Source organism: Cibotium barometz, chromosome 47 (genome assembly GCF_041138505.1).
Source record: "Cibotium barometz isolate CiBa-2024 chromosome 47, ASM4113850v1, whole genome shotgun sequence".
NCBI lineage: Eukaryota > Viridiplantae > Streptophyta > Polypodiopsida > Cyatheales > Cibotiaceae > Cibotium > Cibotium barometz.
The window spans coordinates 3,996,498-4,013,058 of NC_141092.1; the positions used below are offsets into that span (position 1 = coordinate 3,996,498).

Below are 16,561 nucleotides of genomic sequence, written 5' to 3' on the forward strand. Positions count from 1 at the left end.
AGCAATGTATAACACCCTGTCTGCTCAGAGTTGCAGTCTAATCCACATATATCTAGCCTCCTGGTCACGTGCTACCACCTGTAGGCGCTCCTGTAGCTCTTGCTTGAAGAGTACCACTATACCTCCATCCTTTCGATGTGCTCTGCCGTGTGGTCCCCCTGTATGTAAACTCCCACTGATAGCCCTCTACTTTGGGTAGCCCCCTCTCTGGGCTCTGGTGCGTCTCTGTAAGTAGTATGAGAGAGAGACAGAAAGAAAGAAAGAAAGAAAGATTTTATTAACGTCTTCCAAAAGACCGAACTCGGCCTATGAGACAAATCGGAGTACCTTTATGGGGTATCCTCTGTCATCCCAACAAAATGAAAAAGTACTGAATAAAAAAGCTGAATCTGGGTGTGCAGGGGATGGAGCTCTACTACTAGGCGAATGCAAAGCTATATGCATGGAGTATACAATCATGATATGCAACCTAGCTAGCTCCATCCTGTACCATACTGGGGGTATAAAATGGTATACATCAGTGAAGGGGGTGTCCACAGCTCCCTGAAGAACATGCCTGGGTGTGCTCTGAAGTGAGCCAGTCGCTCCGCACCCTCTCTGTGAAATTGAGCTCTTCTCTCTGGTATAGGCGTGGTGTCCGAAAGCCAGGTGTCCTCTGTCTCCTGCGGGCTCTAAGTGTCTCTGCTCTCTGGAGAGTAATTCCCTGCCGTGTAGGGGCTGGGAGTGGGATGGATCTTTGAAAAAATGTAGTAATCTGTGTCTGTCGCCGCCCCTCTGGAGCTGTCTGAGCCTGTAATAATGTCTCTCTGTGGCGCTGTATGTCTAGAATGTATCTCCCCAGTATGCGTTGGTCTGCTGCCTCAAAGATCTGGCGTAGGGAATGTGGCTCTCTGAATAAAATGGGATATCTCTCTCTCTCATGGCTGTATATGCTCTGCATCTGCATACATAATGCTCCTCACTCTCCACCTCCTCTCTACACAATCTGCATACCCTCTCCTCTCGGGGGATCCGTGCTGCTGTGCCAATCTCAATCTCCAAGCGGTGTGATGAAACTCTGAGTTGACCAATAGCCACTCGGGAGCCGTGTGGTAAAAAGCCCTCCATGTATCTAGGCCTCTCTATAAATCCATCATCAGTGATACTCATGAAGTGATCTCTGTAGTATAGCATCTTCGGTGGAAGAGGCTGTGTAGGCGATATCCATGTCTCTCGTGTATAGAGCTGCCATAGATCCTGTCTCAATACTCTGTTCCTCTCACTATGAGAGAGAGAGAGAGAGAGAGAGAGAGAGAGAGGGAGAGAGAGAGAGATTAAGCGTCTACTAAAGACGCAATGGGCCTATGAGATCAAAGTGATACAATAATGTCCATGGCATATCTCATCATGGAATGGAAATTAAAACAGAAAGAAAACATAAACATAGCTATCTCACTTCGGTGATACAAAACTGTCCATGGAAACTCATCATGGAAATATTAAGATTATAGAAACATGAGAGTAGCATTGGCTCCGAAGAGACGGTATACCACTCTCCAAAATATCAAGCATGGGGCTAATCAGTATGGCAGAGAGGTCTCCCTTAGCTATGTCACGTGGAAAGGTAGCTCGATGGTTGTGGAGCATGTCCTGGATCTAGAGCTGATGAGGTGATCGTGGCTGACCGGGCGGGCATCGGGTACGTTGGAGTGCAGAGGCTCGGTCTGAGGTAACTCCTGTCGGGCGAGGTAGGTCTGGAGCAGCTCGTGGAGGGTCCACGAGATCCACTATATCGGTGTCCTTCACCTCTTGGATCTGGAAGAAGCTGGTGATGGTTTGCTGGCGAGGGAGGGGGCGGGGTGGCTGGGGCCGAAGCTCTCTCAAGAAGGTGTCCCTGTGTTTGCGGAGCTCAAGCAGGAAGAGGCCTAGGCGACGTTGGTCGTGGAAGTCAATGATCGTGGAGAGTGGACCAAATCCCTTACGAAACAGACAGTGAAACCTCCCGCGTATCTCATAGTATACTTGGCAGTGACATATGTAATGGTCCTCCGTCTCAACATCTGTTTGGCATAATCAGCATATCCTCTCCTCTCTGGCTCTCCATATGAGCTTCCTGGCTCTGAAGATGCGCTCAGCTCTACCTGTCTCCACTCTGAGGCAATGGGATGAAACCCGTATCTGGCCAATCGCAATCCGCATGGCATGGGACATGTGAACACTCAAGTAGCCTGGTTGCTGGATGAATCCGTCCTCAGTGAGTGTGAGGAAGTGATCTCTGTAGAAGTGCATCTTTGTGGGGAGCTCTGAAGGTGTGATCCATGTGCAATGGGTGTAGAGGCTAAGAAGATCTAACCGGTTAACCCGGTTGGTATCCTCGTGAGAGAGCCGGAGAAAAGGGGAGTCCAAACTGTACTGAAGGGGGGGTAGGCGGTCCATGCGGGGCCCATATACTAAAACCAAGTGGAAACTAGTGCATACCATACTCTTGAGTGGTCCTCAAGTGCTAGCTGTCTTGAGGACTCCAAGGCAAGCCTCGGGTACCTGTGGGGATCCATGTGACTGATACAATGGAGGTATGTAACTGTCTGGAAGCGTGCATCCACTACCATCGGGGCTGCAGCACACATTGCCTAGATAATCTAGTGTGGGACTGATGGTTTGCTGCGGATCATACGGGAGAACATCATGACTTGGGGTCTCTCAACTCGCTGCCAGTCCTCATCGGATAAATCTGGCCCCTAGAAGGCTGCTCCATACATTTGGGGGGGGGGGGGGGGGGGGGGGGGGGGGCGTCGGGTACGTTGGAGTGCGGAGGCTCGGTCCGAGGTAACTCCTCTCGGGGCTAGGTAGGTCTAGAGCAGCTCGTGGAGGGTCCACAAGATCCACTATATCGGTGTCCTTCACCTCCTGGATCTAGAAGAAACTGGTGATGGTTTGCTGGCGAGGGAGGGGGCGGGGTGGTTGGGGCCGAAGCTGTCTCAAGAAGGTGTCCTTGTGTTTGCGGAGCTCAAGCAGGAAGAGGCCTAGGCAACGTTGGTCGTGGAAGTCAATGATCGTGGAGAGTGGACCAAATCCCTTACGAAATAGACAGTGAAACCTCCCGCGTATCTCATAGTATATTTGGCAGTGACATATGTAATGGTCCTCTGTCTCAACATCTGTTTGGCATAATCAGCAGATCCTCTCCTCTCTGGCTCTCCATATGAGCTTCCCGGCTCTGAAGATGCGCTCAGCTCTACCTGTCTTCACTTTGAGGCAATGGGATGAAACCCGTATCTAGCCAATCGCAATCCGCATGGCATGGGACATACTCAAGTAGCCCGGTTGCAGGATGAATCTATCCTCAGTGAGTGTGAGGAAGTGATCTCTATAGATTTTTGGGGAGCTCTGAAGGTGTGATCCATGTGCAATGGGTGTAGAGGCTAAGAAGATCTAACTGGTTGACCCGGTTGGTATCCTCGTGAGAGAGCCGGAGAAAAGGGGAGTCCAAACTGTACTGAAGGGGGGGTAGGCGGTCCATGCGGGGCCCATATACTAAAACCAAGTGGAAACTAGTGCATACCATACTCTTGAGTGGTCCTCAAGTGCTAGCTGTCTTGAGGACTCCAAGGCAAGCCTCGGGTACCTGTGGGGATCCATGTGACTGATACAATGGAGGTATGTAACTGTCTGGAAGCGTGCATCCACTACCATCGGGGCTGCAGCACACACTGCCTAGATAATCTAGTGTGGGACTGATGGTTTGCTGCGGATCATACGGGAGAACATCATGACTTGGGGTCTCTCAACTCGCTGCCAGTCCTCATCGGATAAATCTGGCCCCTAGAAGGCTGCTCCATACATTTGGGGGGGGGGGGGGCATCGTGTACGTTGGAGTGCGGAGGCTCGGTCCGAGGTAACTCCTCTCGGGGCTAGGTAGGTCTAGAGCAGCTCGTGGAGGGTCCACAAGATCCACTATATCGGTGTCCTTCACCTCCTGGATCTAGAAGAAACTGGTGATGGTTTGCTGGCGAGGGAGGGGGCGGGGTGGTTGGGGCCGAAGCTGTCTCAAGAAGGTGTATCCACTACCATCGGGGCTGCAGCACACACTGCCTAGATAATCTGGTGTGGGACTGATGATTTGCTGCGGATCATACGAGAGAACATCATGACTTGGGGTCTCTCAACTCGCTGCCAGTCCTCATTGGATAAATCTGGCCCCTAGAAGGCTACTCCATACATCAAGGCTGGTGTGACGAGGGTGTCAGAAAGCATGCCCCTAGTCCTGGGCTCCTGGAAATATGCCTGGAAGCACTGCCGCTCAAGTAAGCTCAAGGCTGCATAACCCCGTGTCACTCTGGCATGTGTTGCGGGAAGCATGGTGAAGCGTGGGCCACTAAAAGTGACACCAAGGTAGACATAGTGTAACTCGCGGGTGGGTGCCCGGGGGACTAGGGCCTTTGACACACTTGTTGATACCATCAATGCATATTAAAACATTTAAACATAGCCACAGCCTTAACACATATCTATTATCACTTTGCATAAAACATAAAAGTGATAAAACATCCACAAATGCTGAAAATGCACGCGTGACACCGCATAGAGGCCGGAATGGGCCGACCCCCTCCTTGGAGTATTTTATTACCCAAGGAGAATAATATCATGTACAAGCTTTGAGGGCCTTACTCTCCCCACGGGAGATGCCGGATTATCCATATACAAATGCCATAACACAGCCCAAGACGAGGCAACCAAGACGGAACATAGGCTGTAGAAATGCCGAGCCAACAATATAATCCATATACCTCCGTGTGGGTACTGATTCTTCCCCAAAAACCACGGGTCTTCATGCAATAGAAAGGGTATAGCAAGTACAACTCTCCATTCAGCTGGTACAGCCGGTACAGTGGTTGGTACAGCCGGTACGGTGGCTGGCACAGCAGGTACAGCTAGTACAGAAGCTGGTACAGCTGGTACAGCTGGTACAATGGGTGGTACAGCAAGTAGAGAAGCTGGTACAGCCAGTACAAGGGCTGGTACAGCAAGTACAGCAAGTACCAATGCTGGTACAGCAGGTACAATGACTAGTACAGCAAGTACAGTGGCTGGTACAGCCGGTACGGTGGCTGGTACAGTAGGTACAGTGCCGGTACAGCCAGTACGATGGCTGGTACAGCAGGTATAGCAAGTACAAATGCTGGTGCAACAAGTACAATGGCTAGAAATCATAATAAATGATTAAATACCCTTGCCTTCAGTATTTCTTCGCGATGGAAGCCTCCAAAACAGTCCCCAACAGCCGGTATTCTTCATGGGCAGCCTTCAAGAGAGAGAAAGAGAGTAGCATCATTAGGGCAGCCTATAACGGTGGTAGAGGCTAGTGTGCAGCAAGAGAGCCTCTATTAATGAAGAGAGAGGGCTCCAATTTATAGATTTGGGCCTCCCATGAGCTAAAATGGCAAGAGAAGGTTACGATGACAAGTGGAGAGCCACACAATAGCTGAAGTGTTAAGTGTGAGGCCACTTGTCTCACTTTGATCCCTTTTTCTAACAAGTGTCAGGCCACTTGTCTCACTTTGGTCCACTTTCTTGCCACATGTCCCAATCTAAGAGATGGGTCCTTACATAATCTTTACCTCTAAAAATATCCCAACTCGTAGACATTCTGTCATAGGCACTTTGCTAACTCTTGGTATCTGCTGAATTCCAGATGTAATGACGCGAATAGAATTTCCATCGGAGTCGGGCCAAAAATAGCAACTCTCCTAAATTTTAGGAGTGTGGTCCTTTGTATTCTAGGATAATCTCCCATTCCCAAAGCTTGTACTTTCCAAATATTTAAACATCCTGGAGTCCACCAGACCCCTTTCAGACTGGGAAATGTCCAGGCTGGTGACACATAGGATGAGACAATCTCCACAAGATCCCCTCTATATGTGAAGCTCAATCTGGATGTGAAGGGGCGAAAGGTATGGAAGACCATTACCTTGGTTTTACCAAGGTTAACAGAGAGGTCCCACTGAGTGGAAAAGTCCCGCCGAAACTATATCTGTGAGCATTGCCTCTCTAGCGAGCCAAGGGCTGCATATCCCCTCTGGCACGTTTGGCATGCATGGTGAAGTAAGGTTATAGAGGGCACGTCGTTACATGGGGGGCTAGCACAACTCTCTTCTATGAGGATGACATAGGAGGCCTAGCTCTCATGCTCTTGCACCGCCACCTTTTAGTGGTGACATTTGGCCACAGCCCTTGTCCAGACACTAGATCCCAGAGACTAGAACATGCCAGTGCTTGGAGCTCATGTACAGCCTTGCCGCTTGGGACGTTTGACGAGTGCGCTGCAGCGAGGCTTTAGCCGGAGACCATTCGAGCTATATGGGTTGATCTCATTCACACCTTGCCAGGATGCCTGGAATGCTGAGGGGACTCAGCGTGCATGGAAAGACAGTGGCCAGCATTCTTCGGCACTTGGAGAAACGGACCGTTCTTCATCAGAAAGGAGGGCACAGTCATTTGGGAGTAAAGGTCACTTGTTTGTCTCTGATAGCGGCCAGCCATGGAGGGAGCCCCCTTCATTTTTCAGTCCACTTACTGTGATAGACAACATTGTATCATGCCTCTTGGTAGATTTCCTTTTTACTAATAGAAGCGACTATTCTTGGAAAAACAAAGAACTATAGAAAGCACTGTCACCCCTCTGGTAGAGAATGTTTGCTTCATTTGGACAGATTGATGCAAACCTCCATGTTTGCTAGTAGCGCCTAGAGGGCGTCTCTCAAGGAGAGTGCTATGCTGGTTTTCTTGGCGTGTGGACTTGGGACCATTTTTCAGCTGCAGCAATGGGGGCATCATTTGGCACTACAGGCCTCGATGTAATCTTCGTATGAGAGCGCCCAGCCATATAGGCAGCACTCTTCTCCTTCATCATTTACTTCCATGTGGTTGTACATGCTTTTTGGTGGTAGTTGGACGACATATTATCCAGGATTAGAAAAGCATTTGTCGCTTGCAAATGCATGTATGACCGAAAGAGCCTTTGATATGGTTGAGGAACCTGCACACATAAAAGGGGGAAGAGAGGTAAGTGGATAACCTTTGCATTTTGGGAGAAACTCTTGTTTTTTTTTGGGATTAAAACAGGGCTGATTATATTATCACAAAATCTCATACAAACATGCGCTGAAGTGCCAAAAGGTACAAGTGCGACCAACCGCAGTCAAAGGCAAAATTTATGCCAAAAAACAAAACCTATACAAAATCTTAGGGAGGGAGATAAGAGATGGGGGACGTAAACCATTGTGGAGGAATGTACTTCCACTGTGGGGTACCACCCTGTAAGTGGAAGAAAATCTGCTGATGACTCCAAGTCTTCGAATTCTTCAAGAATTTTTTTCCCCAACTCACCAGAGAGGAGAGAGTCATCAAATAGTCCCATTCATCACGAAGCGTGTGAATGGTGTTGTACCAAATATCTGCCAAAATCTGATGAGTGGAAGAAGATTCACCTCCAAGAGTGTGGCGACATCTAGCCCTCCAAATGCACCAATGAGTAATAGCGCCTAGGATACTAAAGGTCTCTGAGCTATTTGATGATTCTTGAGAATGCAAAACATGACGAGGGATATTAGAAAATACGTGTGATTAGAGATCCCATGCTCGATGTGGAAAACTAAATCATCTGGAGCAGCCTCCTATCCAAGATGCCGGCCTACCAAATTTGGCTGCAACCAGCAAAATGCACCCCAAGTAATGTAACCAAGGTCCGGAGAATTCTGTTGGAGAAGCCGAGAAACACCTGTCTACACCATTTGAGAGGACTGGCAAGACCAAAGACAATGATGAGTCGTCTCCAAAATCCCATTTGAACAAATTGAGCATGTGCGAGGAATGTCCATCTGCACTAGCCAACTGCCCACCGGTAGACCAGCATGTGCTAGCATCCACATAAAGTAAGTCCTCTTGTGTGGTCTCCACGAATCCCAAAGCTGCCTCCAAAATCTCTCCAAGAAAGCCGGATAATTCCTCTCTGCATGCCAATGAGGGGATCTAGAAGGGGTGTGTGTGGGCTGTCTGAGCAATGCGCGATGTCCAATCTTGGCAGTGTATTGAAAGAAGGGAACCGACTCTTGGCCTTGCCATAATGGAGGCAGAAACCACTCACCTTGATCCCAATCTAAGTCTGTCAAAGGTCGGTTCTCCCACATCCACAATTTGTACTCCCATAACTGGAATCAATCAACACAGGGTCAATAAACCACCCCTTGCTGCGAGAGGCAACCGACCTAAACGGCTGCCATCTAAGAGTATCAATCTCTAGGACTAAAGGAGGATCAATCTTGTGTAACTGGCCTCTGTCATCCACCCGGAAGTAGGAGGTGCCATAGCCAGCAACTCCTCTAGGACTGAAGGAGGATCAATCTTGTGTAACTGGCCTCTGTCATCCACCCGGAAGTAAGAGGTGCCATAGCCCGCAACTCCTCTAGTAACCATGAGAGGAACTCCTATGAGTGAGAACTAGGCTTGCCAAAAGGGCTTGTAATCCCCCTAGGTGATGATCCAATTTGAACAACCACTGTAAATGAATAGCCTCACCGATCTCGGTCCGTCGAGCATGCACGGAAGTGAGACTTCCTCTAGCGCGGTGGGCAAGATTAGTGTCGGATATGTCAGTGAATGTAGACCTCCAAGTCCGCACAAAGAGAGCGGGACCTGCATCCCAACGAGCCTAAGAGATGTAAGATCGCTCACCAATCATGTGTCTAGAAGCGTCTCTGATGTGGGGATTCCATAGGATATGCTGTCGCTCAATCTCCTGTGTAAAAGTGGGCCGTGGGTGAATGAGGCATTGTCCGAGAGAATGCCAAACATGTAGTAAACTATGAAGAAAGGCCGAACGAGGTGCCTGATAGTGATAGCTGACAACAATGAAAATTCATCTGATAGGAGGCCTCCAATCTCCACCAAGGCGAGGGTGACAATGACCCACACCATCCCCAAGTAAGATTGTCCAGGTGTGATCTCCTAGAGTGAGCCCTCGAACCATGAATTTCGCTAGTAAAGCCTTGCTCTTTGTTTGAGGGTCTATGATGCCCAAACCACCATCATGTGTCGGTAGAATAACTGTATCCCAAGCCACTCTAGCTCTTGTATCCGAAGTGCCATATGAGCCAGCCCACAAATAATTTCGCATCAACCATCAAAACTGAGAGATGGGAGAGCGTGAAAGGCACCAACAAGAAGCGACATGCCAAGCCATGGCCAAGAGAACCTGATTAACTACCAAGGCCCTGCCAGCCAAAGAAAGTCTAATTGAACTCCAAAATGCCAACTTTCTATGGATAGAGGAGATCACTCGAACAAACTGCTGGGCTGCCGATATGTCAAGGCGAACGTGGAAACCTAAATAGCGAGCAGTCTGCCCGTGATGAATCCAAGTGAATCCCTATTGTTGACCCCAAGTAGGAGAAGCGAGAGGATCGGTGAGGAAACCCAAAGACTTGTTCCACTTTATCTTTGCTCCTGCTGCCAAGCAAAAAATATCAAGAACAACTCGCACATGCGCTTAGAACTGTAAGTTGCTCGCTGAAGCTCCCGCCTCCCCCTGCCCTGCGCGCCATCGCCCCCCCCTCTCCTCGCGGCCCTTTTTTCCTTCCGCCCCCCGCTTGCTCCCCTCTGCTCGCCGCTGCGCCCCCCTCTCCTTCCTCGCTGCTGCGCCGCCCCCCCCTCCTTTCTCGCCGCTGCGCCTCCCCCCCCTCTTCGCCAGTCCGCCCCCCTCCCCTCTTCGCCATTTCGCCCTCCCTCCCCGCTACCGCCTGTTCGCCATCCCCCCCCCCCCCCCCCCCCCCCCCGCTGCCGCTTCCTAAGGTCATTCAGCTACCTAGGATAGGGGGGGGGTGGATAGATCAGAGAGTGGAGTTCTCGGGGCTCCCGAACCAGTGCTTCATTTGCAGGCAGGTCGGTCATTTGGCCAAGGCCTGCCCTCGCAGGAGACCTCGGCCCTTTACCACAGCAGCAGGCCACGGATGGCCCGCCCACAGATTCGGCTCGGCAGGCTGCCTCAGGGACACCTGCTCAGGCCACAGAGACCTCGGAGTGGCAGCCTGGACAGGGGCGCCGTCGAGGGAGACAGCCACAGCAGCGCGACCAGATACCGCTGCAGCAGCAGCCACAGTCTCAGCCTCACTGGGTTCCCGTGAGGAACAGATTTGCTCCCCTTCAGGAGGAGACCCCTGCAGCGACCGAGGACCAGGAGATGCCAGCTCCCCCTCCTTCACCTCCCCCACACCCACCCCCTCCCACCGCCTCGCGTCCACCATCGCCTCCTCCCGCCCCCGCTCCGGTCTCGGCAGCGGCTCCCTCTCCTCCTCCCTCGCCTCCCCCTCCTCCCCCTCCGCCCGCCTCGCCTTCCCGGGAGGTCCTGGCAGTTCCCTGGCGCTCACCTGCAGTCCGGAGGGCGCTGAGCACTGACCTCGCTCGAGCATCACAGAGGAGACCCATGCCGATTAGGGCCTCACGGATTTCATCTATCCGCAGTCCGCTGAGTCGCCTTGGCATTCGACAGCGCTCGGAGGCGTTTGATTATACCTTTACACGGCTTTTTGGAGCAGAGGGCCCTCATGAGCCAGCACCCATCCGAGTGCATGTAGTGATACCTCCGGCCCGCGGGGAGGAGGCACTAGACTCAGCGGTGGCCTTCTCGTTCCCTCTATGTGGACCTTGTGACCGGGGAGTGGACTCTAGAGCTCTGCTTTCTGGGAGGCGACGGCCCGAGCTAGGTTTCTTGGCGAGGACTTGGTCGTGATGCTTCTCGATTTTGAGAAGGCATACGATAGAGTTGATTGGGGATTCTTAGAGGGCACTATGCTACGCCTGGGCTTTGAGCCAGGATGGATCAGAGGGGTGGCAGCTTTGTATTCCACAGCTCGCAGCCAGGTGCTGATTGCAGGAGGTCGGGGGCCGAGTTTTGAGCTGACCAGATCAGTCCGTCAGGGGTGTCCTCTCGCCCCTTTCCTTTTTCTCTTCTTTGCGGAGGCTATGAGTATGTATTTGTCGGCAGAGGAGGTTGGTTTGAGAGGACTTTAGCTCCCAGTCCGGGGGGAGGATTTGCTTGATGCTGAGTTTGCAGACGACACGGGCTTATTTTTGCATGGCCAAGAGGCCAATCTTATTCGGGCAGAGCAGTCGCTCCAGGTTTTTAGTGCAGCTTCGGGAGCGTTGATCAATTGGCGCAAGACAGTGGCCTTTTGGATCAGTAGTGCTCCCACTCCGGCATGGAGTCCGGACCCCGGTTTTAGATGGATTCCTCCCGGCACAGCAGTGCGGTATTTGGGATGCCAGATTGGCCTTGATTTGTCACCTGAGCAGCAGATTGCCCCGCTTCTTCTGAGCATTCGGAAGAAGCTATTGTATTGGAGTACAGCTTGACTATCCTTGGCTGGGAGGGTGGTGGTTGCAAATCAGGTGCTGTTAGCGACCATGTGGTACATTACGTCTTGCTGGATTTTCTCGAGCTCTTGCATCAGCCAGGTACAGAGGCTGATCAGGAACTTTCTGTGGTCTGGGCGGGACGGTCAGCCAGCTCGGGCAAAGGTTGCATGGGCAGTTATTACACTTCCGCTGGCTCAGGGCGGTTTGGGCATTATAGATCCAGTCGATTAGAGTAGAGCCTTATTGGGGAAACTTATTGTTCGGGGGTTGCTTCCAGGCGCTGAGCCTTGGAAAGAGCTCCTCTTGCAGCGACTGCAGGCCCGGGCGCCTCCTGCAGGGGGTACTTGGGCACCAGAGGTTCGCTGGATCTTCATAGAGATGAGGAGGACAGGCCTCAGTAGAGGATGGGAGGACAGATTTGCTTTGAGTATCCTGAGAGCTTGGGAGTTGCTGAGACCGGGGCTCTCTCAGCGGCCTCCTTCTTGTGTTGAGGAGCGGGCCAGGTAGCCGCTCATCTGGAGCCCAGCGGTTCGTACAGAGCAGGGTCATATGCTGGGTTCTCGGCCTCGTCTAGCCTGGGGACCTTTAGCGGCAGGCCCAGCTCGTAGTTTTGGAGACTGGCAGGCTTTCTGCAGTCTACCAGAGGAGACCCAGGTGGAGAGGCTGAGTCACTTCAGAGGGGGGTTGATTATGAGGGATGATATTCAGGAGGCACTTTCAGAGGAGTGGTTCACACCTCTCGAGCCAGTGGCCCCACGATGGATGGGAGCCTTTACACAGTTGGAGATCCTGATTGCTGTCAGAGCTAGCACTGAGGATGGCAGATGCCTCTATTATGAGATTCAGGATGAGGGCAGACTCCAGAGAGTGGAGGTGGAGTCGCCTTTGGTTGCAGAGTGCACCTTTCAGAGGATTCGGGTAGTGGCTGCCGCTTCTCGGAAGTGGCATATTGACCCCGACCCGGCTGACGTGCTCCCGGATTGGCGCATATGGGCATATGCAGCGCGCCCCTTGGCCCGGCTACAGTGGGACCCCGGAGAGTACGAGTGGCATGATCCTTATGCATCCCTTGAGGCCACAGAGATCACATTTTTCGAGTATACTGTTCGGCTGGGACGGCATATTTTGACGGCGAGGAGGACGGTTTCTCCAGCGGCAGCGGGGCATTGGCGATTGCAGGGACTATCACAGGAGTTCCTGGAGGATTTCTGGGCTCGGCTCTGGGCTAGTCGACAGGCCCGCAGGATCTCGGTTTTTCAGTGGCTGGTCGCCCATAGGGGCTCAGCAGTTGGCACTTGGCTTGTTTACAGCGGTCTTTCGGCGGCCTGCGTCCGATGCGGCCACCCTATGGAGACACAGAGACACTGCCTTTGGGACTGCCCTCAGGCACAGCAGATTTGGCTGCGGATGCTGCGTATTCTGGTCCCCCTCTCTCCAGAGGGTATGTTTACGTGGGGTGCCGCTGCTTGGTCGACTTCGTCAGGGCTTGCTATGGGCTATGAGATGGAGCAGGGCAGTCAGGCCATCAGATTTATTAGGGGCCAGCCTCGCCTGGTTCCGGCACCGGATTTCTCGTCCGCCAGCTGGACACAGGAGAGGGATTTACGATGGGAGCTCCTCAGCAGCCTCACCATCTGGTTCACCTGGAGGGCCCGGTGCTTTACGGCCTTTGAGGGGAGATTAGAGCCACCAGCAGAGACTGTTCGGGGGATTTGGCAGGAGTTGATCCACACCCTGCGAGGACAGTACGACCGCATCCGGGGAGACTCGGATGATGCGATCTTACGGCGCCAGGCCTTTCATACCACTTGGCGCTGCGGCCCGTTCTACACCCTACACACGGGATCCCCCCGTTGGCACTACAGGCCACCTGTTTGGCTCTTTCCCCCCCCCATTGTATGATTTAGCCGCTCAGTCCTTTAGACTGATGCTTGTCTTTTGCAGCACCTAGGGAGAGTCTCCCGGGCTGCCATGATGTATTCATTGCTCTTCTCTCTGTTAGGAGCAGCAGAGATCTCTTTTGTAGCCCTACGGGCGTTTTTTACATAACTAATGAAAGGATCTTTTCTCGGAAAAAAAAAAAAAAAAAAACTCGCACATGCGCTTGTTAACTCTTGGCATGAGGAAAAAATCAATAGACCTGATGTTGGACTTTAGTTTTCTTGGTCCAACGTTAGGGGCTACAAAGTACATAGATGCTTTACATTCGTTTTGTGTCTCCTCCTCAGCACTTGACTCTTTTAGTCCCCATTGATCGATTTTATGGAAGAATGATGTAAGCAATGTCTGGTTCTAGTCTCATCTTTGCTGGCCTGCTGTAAGTCTGTGTCATTTGTTGGGTGCTCATATTCTATGACCCATCCACAGAGGGGGGCAAATTGCTATCTGAAAAGGCAGTGGAAGCATCCTTTACTTTGGCAGTATGTTAGGCATGACAGGATGACATTTTCCTCAGTCTCAACCTCATGCAAATCACAAATCTGCTATATTTTCCACATTCAGTCCTTTACTGAGTGTGGTCTCTCTCAGCTTCAAGTCAGAGTTTGTGTAACAAAGCTCTGGTATTATGAACAATTGGGGGAAAAGTTTTCTCCTGCAGGGACTATATGGTGTCATTTTCTTCAGGACTAGCTTGCGAGTTTTGTTATTTTTACTTGAGTCCCACCTATTTGGATGATTTCTGATTTCTGACGTTGTCTTCAATTAAGTTTTGTTAATTTTAGTTGACGTTGTCTTCAATTAAGAATGCAGTTTCTTTCAAGGCAAAAATAATAGCATGCAGATTTCAATTGTTACTAAACAATGCATATGATCTGAAAACCTTTGACCATCTGGAGTATGTACATACAATATTTACATGTATATGTAGACATGCAGTCTGAATATGCCTTGAGAGTATGTTTAGGTTCTCTGAATCTCGGCTTTGTTTCATGAAATGATAGTAGCTGCTTTAATGCAGCCAAAGTATGGGTATGCACAGGTGTTAAGTCTAATTGTTCTTGTACAGACAGGGCAAGAGATAAAATTTCAGTTGGAAGCAGAACTCACTCTCTCTGAACCTCATGTGGCTCGAATTGTGGCCAACTCATTGACATTGGATTGTGCACTTTTTCTTGGGAACAGTATGTCTGTTAGAGATGTTGATATGTATTCCCAGGGAGCATTAATCACCCATAGAAATGCATTAGCCGAATTACATGATCTTCCAGGAACGGTTGTTAGAACAGCAGGAAATCGTGGAGCAAGTGGTATTGATGGAATTTTAAGCACAGCCATTGGGTTTGCGGCTGGTAGTGGACAGCGGGTGAACACCCTCCCCCTCTTGTGTGCTTGACTGTTCGCAAGTGTGATATATTACTGTCTTGTTTTAAATTGTTGTGGTTGTCTGTAAGCCGTTAGTAAATTTGATTGCTGTGTAAGTGTGTTCATGTGTCCATCTTTGAGTTTCCACACATGATTGTACTTGCTTGGGTATCCATAAAGTTGTGTGTGTCTCACTTGGCTGAAAGTTTGGTCAATGCATTCCTCAACATATTAAAAGAGCTCATGCATTCAGCGAATGGTCACTGTTGTTACTCTCTAGCCAATTAATGCTCCAAACTTTAAAGAGGCTTATAAAGTTATGCAATGTGTAAGACTTTATGTTTCCAAAGTGATCTACTGAAATAGTTATGGGATATAACTGCAGAATTTTAATGAAAATAAGTTTTAAAAAAGGCAATGGATGACTTCAAGGTGTGCTCTATCTTAAGCATCCACAATTAGTCACAGGTGTCAGCATTCTAACTGCATTGGAATCTCTATGTAGGGGTTATTTCTTCAAAGTTACATTAAGGGAGCTTTTCTCATTGTGATGTACACAATGACACCCAACATTACAGGGTGGATGTCCTGTTCAGGAGCTGAGATTACAAGACAATTATGTGACTGGAGGCACTCCCCTCATTTCTCTCACCTTGTTTTAGGTATCATTTACAAGCTTTTCCTCTCTATCCATCTGGAGACAGTCTAGGAAACTAGTCAGTATAGCTGCAGGTCACACTCTGGACGTGGAGAGGCCGATCTGCCGTGCTCATCACCATGCCCTGTATTTTTGGGGGCCAGACTTCAGTCCTCTCTCAGAGGGATATGATTAGAAAGTTTGTGTGATATGATTAGAAAGGTTGTGTATTTCAATTTTTCTGCCCGGGCCATCACGGATTGTGACTTGGAGGTTGACTTTGAGAAGAATGGGAATTTCATCCTTGATGGAAATGACAAAGTCATTGCAAAGGACATGCAGAGAAATAACTTGTAGGAGCTGTCAGCGTTTGTCGAAGATACTTAGACCTTGTCAATGAGACCTTGTACAAAAAGATGGTTGGTAGGCCAATGAGGTGATAGCTCAAGTGCTAGAGGTGTTTGTCTCTGACCAGGAAGTTCACTTTGAGAAGAATGGGAACATTATTCTTGATGGAAATGACAAAGTCATTGCAAAGGCATTTGGAGAGAGAACCTGTAGGAGCTCTCGGAGGTCATGGGTTGAAAACTCCATGTGGTGCTTCCTGGTTGGCATCTTCTTACTGGCAGATAAAAAGATGCCCACAGGCGGGCGGGCGCCTACGGGTGGTGAAAAATGGTAATTACGGGAGGATCTTGGGCCTAAGGCTAGTTGGGAAAAAAAGATGGTTGATAGTCCCTTTTTTTTTTTCCGACTAGGCTTTGGGCCAAAGATCCTCCCGTAGTTACTGATTGTCCACCGCCCGTAAGCTCCCGCCAATAGGCACCCAATTATTCTCCTGTAGTTCGATGCTAGGCAAACACCTTTACCACTTGAGCTATCACCTCATTGGCATTGGTAGTCTTTTCTTATGCAGTATTAAACAGGACATTAGTTTTGCAGTTGGTGTTTTATGCATAGTAATAGGAATAGCTTGTAAATGCGGAAACTCTGTTTCGTTGCTGTTTCCATTTCCGTTTCCGCTTCTGTTTCTCCGTCTCCTAATTTCCGATCAAAATATCACCCATTGATTTGTCTCATCTCGTTCTTGCTTAGTGATTTTCTACAAATTTTTCTCACTATTTATTTCAAATTTTGTTCACTATTCATTTCAAATTATGATAGTGTACCCCTCAAACTATACAAAATCTCAGGGAAGGAGATAAGAAATACGAGACTTCACTGTGGAGGAAT

General features: G+C 50.0%; 1 protein-coding gene across 16 annotated transcripts in view; it reads left to right on the forward strand.

Annotated features, from left to right (window-relative positions):
* Positions 1 to 16,561, forward strand: part of PHYLLO (2-oxoglutarate decarboxylase/hydro-lyase/magnesium ion-binding protein) — a 169,922-nt gene that overhangs the window by 97,375 nt on the left and 55,986 nt on the right. For all 16 annotated transcript variants that reach the window (XR_015263729.1, XM_086784346.1, XM_086784344.1 and 13 more), the window contains one exon: positions 14,396 to 14,692. Coding sequence is in view for 15 of the 16 variants with exons in the window: in XM_086784346.1 (XP_086640472.1) it covers positions 14,396 to 14,692 (297 nt within the window). In the remaining variant the exon portion in view is untranslated. The remainder of the gene's footprint in view (positions 1 to 14,395; positions 14,693 to 16,561) is intronic.